The 13,429-nt window shown below is 35.3% G+C and overlaps 1 protein-coding gene across 5 annotated transcripts in view; it reads right to left on the bottom strand.

The window, feature by feature from the left end:
• The window catches only part of ARHGAP12 (Rho GTPase activating protein 12), a 112,304-nt gene that overhangs the window by 10,893 nt on the left and 87,982 nt on the right, over positions 1–13,429 (bottom strand). For 4 of the 5 annotated variants that reach the window (XM_040645273.1, XM_040645274.1, XM_040645276.1 and 1 more), the window contains 3 exons: positions 10,535–10,616; positions 4,081–4,182; positions 1,000–1,098 (listed from right to left, as the gene is read on the bottom strand). In XM_040645273.1, coding sequence (XP_040501207.1) covers positions 1,000–1,098; positions 4,081–4,182; positions 10,535–10,616 — 283 coding nt within the window. The remainder of the gene's footprint in view (positions 1–999; positions 1,099–4,080; positions 4,183–10,534; positions 10,617–13,429) is intronic. The other variant, XM_040645275.1, reaches the window with a different exon arrangement.

The raw sequence follows: 13,429 nt of genomic DNA, 5'->3' as shown, positions 1-13,429 counted from the left end.
ATTCCAAATCCAGTTGTTTTGAACTGAGTGCATCATAAAAATTTTGGAGTTTAAAAGGATACTTGGAGACAATCAAATCTAACCTCTCTATTTACTAAGTGAAAACACAAAACCCATAGTGATAGGACACCTCAGTAAGATCCTAAACCTTATTATAATGAGGCTTCACCTATAGTCTCTGAAAGACCTCTCAATCTCTACTAAAGCCTTTGATTCCAAACTTTTTTTCAATCTTTGTTTAGTTTAAATCCATAACACACTCCCGTAAGTATTCACTTTCCTTTTTGTCACTGATGTATGATCCTTAGTCAGGAGCCATGTCCCCATATAGTGAGGGTGTAAGAATATAGTCTGAAAAAGTACAGCCCCTATCTGTTTCTTCCTGCTCATACTAACAGCAGCAGAATAGAAACTTGAGGTTCTTTTTGGTTGGTGTGTGTGTTGTGTGTGTGTGTGTTATATAACATATTATATTATGTATCATATATATCTTATACACACACATAAGAGGAAATTTACCAGGAACATGAGGGTAATGAACACATCCCTGGATGGGAGACGGGGGAGAACTAGAACATGGCTGGGGTAGCTAGAGAGATGTCATAGGAAAGAAAAAGTGCTCCTGAAGAGACTATAGCTTCATTCATTTCATACCTTTACCTAGGACCTGTCTCCACCAAACAGTACTGTTCCCAACTCACTGGTCGTTAAATACTATGTACTAGGAACGGTTTGTCCCTCTTCTTGAATTACTTCTTTTTGGACCAATGCCTCATGTGAAAATTATTTAAAATCCACTACTAGCAAGTATTGTATAACTGAGAGTATTAAAACATTCACCAGCCCCAAGGAACTGCTAAACTACCACTGCCTTTCCTACCTCTTGTCAAAATACATATTTAAAAAGTGTTTATCACATACAAACTGGAATAACCAATTAGAATGCAGAAAAGAAAAACAGCTCTGAAGTAAAAAAAATTACCTAAGTCAAACACATACCTGATAATTGATAGTACTACTAAGAACTTTAAACCAATCATTAATAACAGTGTCATTATCAGACTGAATTAGCAGTTCTGTTCCTTGACGAGTTTTCAGCTTTAGAGAAAAGGAAGGGGAAAAAAAGGAGGATGGTTAGCGCTTTCACTATAATGAAAAAAAATATTTTTTTAAGATTTCATTGTTATTTTTAAGTAATCTCTACACCCAGTGTGGGGTTTGAACTCACAAGCCCGAGATCATGAGTCACATGATCCACTGACTGGGCTAACCAAGAGCCCCCAAATAAACGAATATATTCACGCCAAAGTCCAGAAAACCACCAGCAGAAGACTAGATGCCATATTATATTGAGTCATGAAAGGTTAAAGTAATGCATAGCAGGGAAGTATCTTTTAATATAAAAGAATCCCAGAGGAATTATTTTATAAAACAGGAAGTTTTCCTCACAAAAAGTTCTCAATGAAAATCTAATAATTTAAGGGTCCCAAATTCCAACACACAAATGCGATAAAACTTGCTGAAATCTGGTATACTGTTATCATTAAAAAATAAGTATCAAAGCTGTACATTTTTTAATTAGAACTGAAAATTCATTTGTAAAGAAATAAAATCTGTGATATTTTTATGTAAATCTAAGGTATGTTTTTCTCTCCAATTAAAAAATAAATGTAGAAACATATATGAAAGAGTTAAAGCTTTTATTATTTCCTATTTTATACGCAAATAAATAAAATGGCTTAATACTAAAACAAGGCATAGACAATAAATGTTACACCACTTTTGGGCAGAAACAATACTAAATTGTGTCAAATCATGAACTAACTCAAGTAAGGATAGAATGTATTATTCTATATGAGGGCAGTAACCAATTTATGTATAATTTCTTTGGTTCAAAGTTTCTTACACTTGACTGAGGAAAAATTTTGAGGTATTAGGAGCAAACATTCCTCCTATTTTCTGGTTGGTAAATGTTTATTTTTTTTCCTTGAGGAACATATGGCAATGTTTCCCAAACAACATTCTGAGACATATGCCTCAAACATAGTTCCCGAAGTAATGTTTAAAAAAGGTATTCCTCAAAAAAAAAAAAAAAAAAGGAAAAAAAAAAAAACAGTTACATGAGACTAATTCGGGAAATACTGGATAAAAGAAAATTACACAAGATTCTCTCCTTCAAAATGTCTCAGGGATTTGATATTCCAGGGTGCTCTGCTTTTCTAAGGAAAGACAAACACCTACACCACTGCCTACATTTGTTTGACCATGGATTCGTTTTCACTCTGAAATCACTTATTGAAACTGCAAGGCTAATTCAGGAAACACTGACTTCCTTTCTTGTACTTCTTTCAAGACAGTGGATCAAGCCAGTCAACCAATACTGAATATTCACTGCACATAAGATACTCTGTTAGAGGTTCTTTCTTAAAGATAAGGAAAAAGATAGTTTCTCTGCTTAAAAACAAACAAAAAAAATCATCATCACCTAGTGGGACAATTTACGGATGACGGTAACCTAAGGTACACTAAATTAAATACTATGTTAAAAACATAAAAAAGAAGCATCAGGGTTGTGGTAGCATTTCTGATGGGTCTTGGAAGACAGGTAACACTTGACAAGCAGGAACTGCCATGGGTCAGTACTAATAAAGAGTAAAAATCACAGCAGGAAAACCTAGGCTTCACTTGGAAAACAGCAACTGCATGAACAAAACAGGAAAGAGCTGACACACGAGGCTATAAAGGAAGGCTGGGATCTGGAAGACTTCGCAAAGACAGTCTAAATAATTCTTCCCATCTCCACATATACACCCTTCTGCAACGTGCCTTTACTACACCTCCATCAACAGGTGGGTTCTAGTTCCCCACAACCCTGAATACTCACCTGGCCTTCCCACTGCTTTACCCAACAGAATACACTGATGTGTGACTTCTAAATCTAAGCCTCGGGAAGTGTCGTAGCTTCCACTCTCACCCTCTTGGAAGCCTGACACTACCATGTGAAGCAGCCTGGGGCAGCCTCCTTGAGAGAGAGATCTTATAAAGAAGGAGGCCTAGCAAACTGCTGGCACCGACACTAGACATGTGAACTAGACCATCCAGATCCGGGCGAGCCACTGAATGACTGAGGCCTCATGAATGGTCCCACATGGAGATCAGAATCACTCAGCCTAGCACACGCCAAACCGAACAAACGGATGGCTCTTTTCTCAAGCTACTAAATCCTGAGGTGGTCTGATATGCTGCAATAAATAACTGATACAGAATCATATATTACAGGGGGGGATTTTATTTTTTTTTTATTTTTATTTATTTATTTGAGAAAGAGAGAGAGAGAACAAGCAGGGGGAGGGGTAGAGGAAGAGGGAGCAGATTCCCCACAGAGCAGGGAGCCCAACACGGGGGCTCGACCCAGGACCTTGAGATCATGACCTGAGCTGAAGACAGCCTCTTAACAGACTGAGCTACCCAGGTGCCCCTGGGGGTACGGGGAGGAGAAGATTTTTTAATGACAAAATGGACAAAACGAAAAGGTTTCAATTTATTTTTCAATATTAGATTTGGTAGGTAAAGGAAACCACACACACACACCCCACTTTTTTTTTTTTTTTTTTAAGATTTGATTTATCCACTTGTCAGAGAGAGAGTGAGCACAAGCAGGGGGAGCGTCAGGCAGAGGGAGAACCAGGCTCCCCACTGAGCAGGGACCACCCCCCCATGCAGGACTCGATCCCAGGACCCTGAGATCATGACCTGAGACAAAGGCAGGCAGGCAGACGCTTAATGGACTGAGCCACCCAGGTGATCTGAAACCACCCCCTTTTTATTCTTGGTAGGGAAAGGCGTGATTGGGGAACAAAGGCTTGTCATCTATAGTCTGAGATCCAACGACTTACCCAAATGAAGCCCAGCTTTTCATGCCAGCTTTTTCTCCCTTAAATTATGATACCAAACTGACTGAATTAATGACCAGCTTTGCCTTAATCGGTCACACTGAAACAGCTCAAAAGAATTCAAAAAAAGAACATCCAATTACTACAGTTTAGAATGTGAATCATACTTAGAAAATAAATGTATTACCTCAAACACATTCTTTTTGCTGGATTTATCCTTCGAAGCCATCTCCACCGTCGCCCCCTTTAGGTCCACCGTGAACTCTGGCTTGGACTGATTACTCCCAAACTTCATTTTAGAAAAAAGGAAGAACATTTGTGATGTTCGTGCACACATGTATATCAAAAAGAATTAAGACCAACTATTAACCATAAACCAAACAGGTGATTACCTCAAATTTTTGTCTTTATTATAAAATAACAATTCCTACTTTAAAACTGACATGTCTGTAAGACATGAATATATTGCTCATAGAAACAGAAATAAAATGGCTCAACTTCCATTTAATAAGAAAAATATAAGATAAAGCCACACTAAACTCTTTTTCAGCCCATCAATACAGGAAAAAAAAAATCCAGAAGTTAGACAAAAAACTATGTTTTTACTGATGTACTACTATATGCTGGCTAATTGAACATAATAATAATAAAAAAACTTTTTTCATAGAGTATGGGGCCTTCATACGCAAGTAGAGTATAAACTGGAATAATGACTAGAGAGGGAAAACTGGTAACACTGTATTTGCAAATTTACAAATACATGTATCCTTTGGCTTTAGCAATTTCATTTCTTGGAACTGATTCTAGACTATGTATAATCAGGTACAATGATGTGTTCAAAAAGGCAAGGCAATATTCTTACATATGTATAAATAATATCTGGCAGATATCAAGTGCTTTTCCACCTAATAAAACATTCTCTAAACCTGATTCTGTGCTTTCAAGAATTATTTCTTTATCGACTATTCATGTTGTCAACAACTAACAGTAACTTGTAAAAACAGAAAACTCTAAGCCCCATATTCTTTTATTCAGCCTTTGTTAGAAATTATAACTAGAGCCAGATGCTAATAAAGCCTCAGCAATTTAATAAGGAACTGTGAAAAGAACAGGAAGACAGCTGACATGGGTGGTTTGAAAAGAAAAAGCACTTAGATAGCTATTATATTTTGTTAACCAGATAAGGAAAAGATTAGCAAGTAGCAGAAAATTCATGTTAAATATAGACTTACTCTGCATCTTGCCATCATTAAGTTAAATTTTTGTTTAGTCTGTTAACTAAGAATAGAAAATAACATTCCTATTTACTGAAACATTTAGAGGTTTTAAAAATCTTTAAGGGCTAATGAACTGTAATCTTAAGGTCAAAGATTTGTTACAGAAAATTTCATTTCTTAAAATATTTTCAAGTTAAATTATGTTTGTCATTGGAAATGGATCTTACCCATCAACCTGGTGACATCTTATGCACTATTCATAATGTCAATAACTATTCAGTAGCTTTGCATTTAATAAATGGTTCGACTTCATCTGTTCCCTTTTACTTCATCTTTTCAGCTAGCAACGTGGACTTAAATAATGTACTTGTTAAAACAACATTTAGGATATCATACTGAATTTATTAGTGGAATCAAAACAAAGTTTAGGATATTAAATGAAATTTTTATTAGTGGAATCATAATAACAATCACAAAAATTTTAACTATTCTACAAACTCTTGGCCTTCTTAAGTACTTTTTGTCATTCAAAAGACATTTAACCATAAAGTTACGATGAACAAAATTAACTTTCTGAGTAAAAATGACATATCTCAAAAGTTATAAAACTTAAATGTGCACATTTAACCCAATGATAAAAATCAATGTACTTATAACTTGTTGTCATCACATGCTCTGTCAATGGTTAGCTGTAAGCTAAGATACAAACAACTAACCAAGTAGGACAGAGCAACCAAATACAAGTACAATGACAGGGCATGGAATGCTGGTAAAAATGCATTCAATATGGCTGGCAAAATTTTGTGTTTGTTATTCATCCTTTTTCAAATTCTAGTCCCACTCTATCATACATCCCTCCAATGTAGTCAGGGCAAAGAAAATGGAATTATTGTGGCAAGGGGCATGCAACAAGAACACATACAGTGACAGCTGAAACAGGATCAGATTTTACATATGCAGGCCGACGACTGACAGAATTTTTCCAAGAAGAAAGCAGCGAAAGCAAGAGCTCAGAGACTGAGCCCTGTTGGCAGAATGACTTGACGGAGAAAGGGAAGAAAATGATGATGTCATAATAATGCACAATGGCAAAATGACACACAAGAGAAAAGCATATGGAACCAAATGGGACAAAAATACAATTCTACAAGCAGACACAACACAAAGCTTGTATCTCAGAAAATTTTCTGACTTTTACTATATAAATTTGTATTTTATTTTTAAGGTGAATGCTTTACAGAAATTACATTAAACAGACTGTCTTAGCCTATATTCACAACAGAAGACTTGAGGGGTAATAGGGACAGTCACATCTGGCCCACTGCCACCTTGTTCAGCCCCTTACCCAGAAATCCCTGAGCTTCCTCCTTGTGACCTGCCGGACAATGTCCTCTGGTATCTCTTTCTAAGGCCTCTCTTGGGAGTGGCCCTACCATCCAGTTTGCCTTCCCCTTCCTCTAGGACAGTGGTTCTGAACCACAGGAAATTTTGTCCTCTAGGGGATATGTGACAACGTCTGGAGACATTTGTGGCTGTCATAACTGAAGGTGGGGACGATTCTGTCTCCTGCTAAATACCATACCATTTATAGGAGAGGCCCCGGAAGAATTATCTGACCCAAAAAGGAGACAAATTTTAGAAATTTAAAAGCACGTATAAGTAAATTTGAATAATTAGTGGTATTCATGGGGTGATTTTTGTAATACTCAAGGAATATGATGAATGATATTTGAAAGGGAATACATGTCATGTCATATTGTCAACGTGCACTTGTTGGTCTTCCCCATTACTGTGTAAGCCATGAAGACAGAGACCATGTTACTTATTTCTAAATCTCCAAACTTTTAACACAATGCCTAACACAAAACAGGCTTTTATGTCTGTTGAACAAAGTAGGTGAAATGAAGTAAGAAAAAAAGCAAGTACAATTTATGCTATCGATATCACAATCCAGGAGATAACTAATATTACACAGAAAACAACTGGAATGTATCTAGCCTAAAGAAGAAAGAACGGCTCACTGGGTGATAGAGCATCTATGTAAAATTTATCTTATAGAGTGGAGTCGCATGCTGCATATATATGTTTTGTTTACTCAATATTAACTATCCATGGGACCAAAACTAAATACAAAGCGTGAATTATTTAAAAACAAAAACAAAAAACCAACTTCAAATAGTGTGGATCATTTGCTCAGCCTTCACTCAACGAATACATGCTCTGGAGCGAGCAGAAGATTTGAACCTGCTCTTTCTTCAAGTGGACCTAGGTGTAGGTTTTTGCACTATGTGTGAAAACTAATTTTTAAAGAACCAAACCTCTGCAACACAGCCCCTTAACATAAACCAAACTCAACTGGAGGAAAAGCAATCTCTTCCAACATCAAAGGCAAAAAACAGCTCTGCTACAGATCAACTTCTAACAACACCTTCCTAAGAGACTCTCAAAGACAATTTTCACTATAGGTGATTTTTGTCTCTTCGGCTTGCATACCAGCTTTCGAATCCCATCCTCGGGTGTTATTTCCCTATACAAACAGGATATATTTTACCTACAATAAACCTACTTGGTGACTGAGCAGAGAAACAGAACTATGATTTTTTTTAAATCCTTTTTAACAACCCTAATTACAGAGTTAATTAAGAAGCCTCTCATTATTTCACCAATTTTTTATACTTATGAATGTTGTATAATGCCAAAATACATTATACACTTTCACACAATTTTCATTTGAATAATCTTACTTGCTTTTACTTAGACCATTTAAATTAGTTTTCATTCCCTTAGTAAGTGTTACATATGGAAAGAAAGAGCAAGACAGTCTGATCTTTAAATATGCCATAAAACAAAAATTAAGAATTGACTTCATAACCAAGCATTTTATCACCTCCCACAGCTGTTTAGTTTTTATTGGGACTATAAATACAGTATGGCTGTATTTTATTATACTAATCTGAAATGATAATGTATTGTATGAGTCTCACAATATATTAATAAAATTTCATTTAAAGGCAAAAATTCAAATAGCAAATCCCCAAAAATAAAAATTCATTAAGAATTCTACAATTTCCAAACTGGCTAGCTCAAGTGAATTTTAAACTCTGCTTCCGCTATTGCCACATGGCAACACAGTGACACAACTAGCTGATGAAAGAAATACCTCACACCCTTTGTCAGGATTAGATTTAATTATGAGTTCTGTATTATGTAAAACCTTCAAGAGTGAAAACCTTAAATAAAATGCAATCAGTCTGTACTAACAATCATGTGCTGAGGTATTCACTTAACATCTTTACATTTAAAAAGAAGTTTCCATTTTCTTTTTAAAACATACAAATCTGCCTATCTAAATGATGCCTCTCTTACCATAATGCTCTACTTTATCTCTACATACCACACAACCTCAGCTTTAAGTATCAGAAACTATAAAATAAATGCCCATTATCCAGCTTTCTTCAGGTACTTTTTTTTTTATTACTTATCAATCCCTGTTTCTCCATTTCTCTTCTTTCATTCATTTCCTGCACTCAATTTCAAATAAAAGTTGAGCCACAAGTAGGAAGAAGAAATAATTGCATAACTCTGTAGAAATGCATTAACACGAACGAAAGTACCATATGCTTTACCTCAGGGGAAGAAAATGAAAAACACATAATTATCAATTTACTTTAAGATAAGTGAAACCAAAACTCCAATCTTTAAATATGGAAAGCATATTACAGGTCAGTTCCACTATACTGGCTAAACAACGAAACAAACCAAGGGTGAAGTAAAACAGAAGGAACATTCTAGAATGTTCATTTTAGTGCCCAAACGAGAAGATTTTTGGGTTGCCATATCAAGGTATTTGTGGACTAACATGCTCTGTGGCATTCCTGGTTGAGAAGAATGTTAAATGGCTACATTATAAATGCAGATGAGTAGAATTTGCTTGAATTTTATAAATGGATTTTCTTTTTCATCAAACATAAGGTCCATAGGTCCTGTTAATTTCAAAGCAACTCAGTAAATATAAGAAAATATTGGTTAAGGTACAATATAAAGCAAACTAAAGACATTAGATTGATTTCATTTAAAATTTTATTTAAGCATTGGCCTTTCAAACTCAATTATCATAAATTTTTGGAAATACCCAGAGCATGGACTCTGGCGACAGAATGCCACCTACATCTGCCCCTTAGTAGCTAGTTCTGCAACCTTCGGCAAGCTCCTTAACTGTTTTATACCTCATTTTCTCAACTACAAAAGGGGAAGAGAGGATGATAAACAGTAGCTATATCAGACTTAAGAGAATAATACAGATCTAATCTTCTGCCCTTAGAACAGTACCGGATATATATTAAGCATTCAAAAAGTGTTAGCTGTTATATGTCACAAATTATAATTTTCAGTATCTGTATTACAAATTAACCAAGGAGTTAACAACAGTAAACAGATATACAAAAAACTTCAAAATCCCACGAGTAATGGGACATTTACTTACTCTTCCAAAAACTGGCTGACATTATATACGGATACGGATACCTGAATCACTGACCAGTATCCAAAGATCAGATCGCAATTCAAGGTGGGGTTTGACATATTTCTTTACTTACTTTCTTACTAAATAGCTGAATTAGCCAAGTCACAAGCACAGGGAAGCTTTACAGGTATCCCCTGCTTTTCAAAAGTTCACGTTACACCACTTTGCTTTTACAAAAGACCGACATTAGTACCTGTTTTTGCTAACCAAAACAAATCTGATGAGTATTTTCACTTTCATTAAAAAAGGTGAAAAGTGAAAATAGTGTTCAGCATTTGTTGCACTGTAAGCAGTTATGGAGGCAGGACGCACCCTGAGCAGCGGAAGTGGCCCACCAAGCTCCTTCTAAGGAAACCACACTCAGCACATCCGTATCAATCCACCATAATTCTGACCCTGTGAGCACTTGTGTATCCATTAGCAAGATATGTCCTAAGGTATCAGAACAGCCTAAAAGAGGTGTTTTGTTTTGTGTTTGGTGGGGAGGGTGGGTCTGGGAATGCTCAAAAATTTTTCCATGTAGATTAATGATAACCGCTTCTTTGCTTTACAAAGGTTTCGTAGGAACGCCTTGCTTTTGCACAGCAGGGGAAACCTGTAAAATCCTGGAGCTGAATCAAGAGATCTATCTTGTTCTGTAATGCCCAAGTATTAGTAAGCCCACCTTCTAGTTCAATGGATAAAATAGATTTTGTTGATTTTAATAATACAACGAATCAGACTTCTAATTAGCCCTCCTCTTTTGTTACAAGTCAAAATGCATCTTCTAAAAAAACTTCATTTACTTCTATTTGCACACCAGCTGTAGCCAGAAGGACTCTAAAAACTCTTTGGGAAACTCAGGTACAACTCTATCCACATAATTTAAATGTGTAAAGCCTTCAAAGAGAGGAAGTACTTACCCAACTTGTGCTGCTTCCTTGAGTTTTGGTAAAGAGTAAAGATGAACCTTGCAACACAGCCCAAGAAGACAACCAGTTCTTTCTATAATTACAAAAAGAACCAAGTGAAGTTTTGCTATTCAGTTTTTCCAACCATATTTAAAATATTACAACCTAGTTATCAATGTTGTCCACAATTTACATTCATTATTGACATTCTAATTGTTTTTATTGAGGATATAATGCTAATGGAATTGCATTCATTTTATGGTTCCAAACTGACCATAAAGGCCCTCCAAACAAATGATAACAGAGATAAGTTATCAGAGTAACTATATACCTAATTATGTTCACATGGTAATCCAGCACACTTGTGATCAAGGATACCAAATTACTTTGAAGGAACATGAATTGAACTCTGTGTTTGGCAAGAATTATTCATGATTAAAAATCAGGCAAACGTGTCCACCTCGCCTAATTCTTTATAGATATAGATTGTTTTATATTTCTTGATTATCTTCCTTCCCCTAAGAAGGCTACACTAGGTAAGTGGGAGATACTAGGCACATTAGTAGAGAGTAGGTATAATAAATTACATACTCACTGATCAGAGGTTACTATGATGAGGTTTCTTTTATATTATTTTATTTTTTATATTTATATATGTTTATATATTTATGCTTATAAATATATACACTCATCTTTATTTTTATTTATTTTTATATTTCTTGGTTATCCCCCTTCCCCTAACAAGGCTACACTAGGTAAGTGGGAAATACTTACTGATCATACTCACTGATCACGAGGTTACTAAGATGAGGGATTTTTTTTATTGTCTAAGTTATAAAATCAACACATATATATATCAAAACTCTAAATATAAAAACATACAAAGAGAAAGGTCCCCATTTCTTTTCCTTCAATCCGCATTCCAGAGACAATCAGTATTTACCTTATAAAGGAATTCAATTGTTGGCAAGCTAAAAATGAACGTCAAATACGTCTACTACAGAAATTTATTAACTTACTGCCAAACATACTGACAGTTTTGTGAAAACTCTATGGGCACTCAAAAGGAGTTCTCCATTTTCAGAATGCAGAATTTAATAACTATCAATTAGACCTACTTTGTTATTTTCTATGTATTCTTGAACTTCATGGATTAAAAATGAAATAAAGTTTACTACTATTGAGTTTCTATTTTTCCTTTTATTTCCTGTTGTTTTTGCTTATGGTTGTTAATGCTACTTATCTGGTGAATGGCTATTCTTTTTTTTTTTAAAAAAGATTTTATTTATTTATGTGACAGAGAGACAGCCAGCGAGAGAGGGGAACACAGCAGGGGAGTGGGAGAGGAAGAAGCAGGCTCCCAGCGGAGGAGCCCGATGTGGGACTCGATCCTCAAACTCCGGGATCACGCCCTGAGCCGAAGGCAGACGCTTAACGACTGGGCCACCCAGGCGCCCCCTGGCTATTCTTAATGATTAGATCTTTACTGCAGATTTACCCATGGTTTTTATCATTGTAAGTCCCCGTCTTTGTGGTGCTTAATGCTCTTCCCCTGGAACCGAACATGTCTGCTATTAAGATTCTTATTCTTGCTTTACTTTTTATACCTTTGACATTCCTTTTTTTTTTTTTTTAACTTTTCTGAATCATTTTTCTGATGTCTTTTTTATATATAATATTTAGGTGGGGTTTTGTGCTTCAATCTGAACATCTTTTTCTTTCAAGAGAATAATACAGTCCGTTTACATTTATTAATTAATCTGTTTGGCCCTTGTGTTATCATTTTGTTACATCTTCATTTTATTTTATTATTTTGTTTTGTGTGGATCTCAAGATATTTTGAAGGGATTTATTTTTTTGTAAGTTTATTTTATACTCAATCTTCTATTTCTATAGAGAACATCTAGTAACTCCCTCCTCTGAAAAATGCTAAAATCAGGTATATTTCCACTTTAAATAAATTTTGAATTTAATTTTCAAAATTAGAAAAACAACAGAACTAGTAAATACATCTAAGAATATTGGATATTTGAATACTGAATTAACAACAGTTGCCTCAAAGACTGAAGCACCTGTGTACCTGAGCTGCAACCAGAATTAGTCACATTTTTTTCCTGGAAAAAAAATTAAAATGGCTGATGGTCACACTATAGTCATTTAGACTTCAGTATCTGACAGGTAGACATTATCTCAAAAATAAATGAAGTGAGTCTGTCATTTAAATGATAGTATTTGTTGACAAAAAAATTGAAGCTTTCAAAGGAAAAATAGAATTTTGGAAAACTTGGCATATCTGCCACCGTGAGGTTGACAATTTTCCAATACCTAATGACTTTTCTAATGATGTTACTGATTTGTGATTCTTTGATATTATAAAATATGTCAACATTTGAAAAATCAGCAAACTTACTGAACCAGTATTTTCCAAATGATCTACAAAACGTTACAAAGTTACATGCAGGTAAAGATTCCTTCAAAATGCAACACAGACCAATGGATTTTTTTTTTTTTTTTTTTTTTTGTTTTTTTTTTTTTTTTTTTTACGATTTTATTTATTTGAGAGAGAGAGAGAGAGAGCACAAGAGCAGGGTGAGGGGCAGAGGGAGAAGCAAACTCCCAGCTGAGCAGGGAGCCCCATGTGGGGGCTCAATCCTGGGACTCTGGAAACCAAAAGTAGATGTTTAACTGAGCCACCCAGGTGCCCCCAGACCCATGGATTTTGATGTACCTAAGTATGAAAAGCCCACTAATAGTTTCTCACAGTCTTAACTTGTGGAGTTTTGGTGTAGCAGAAAAATACATGCAATTATCTAAGAATATTAAAACACTCCTCCCTTTTCCAACTTATATGAAAGGGATATACTTCATATACTTCAGCCAAAATAATGTCACAACAGACTGACTGCC

Source organism: Ursus maritimus, unplaced genomic scaffold, assembly GCF_017311325.1.
Source record: "Ursus maritimus isolate PB19 unplaced genomic scaffold, ASM1731132v1 scaffold_31, whole genome shotgun sequence".
NCBI lineage: Eukaryota > Metazoa > Chordata > Mammalia > Carnivora > Ursidae > Ursus > Ursus maritimus.
The sequence above is the reverse complement of the archived record's forward strand: the minus strand, read 5'-3'. Positions and strand labels throughout refer to the sequence as shown.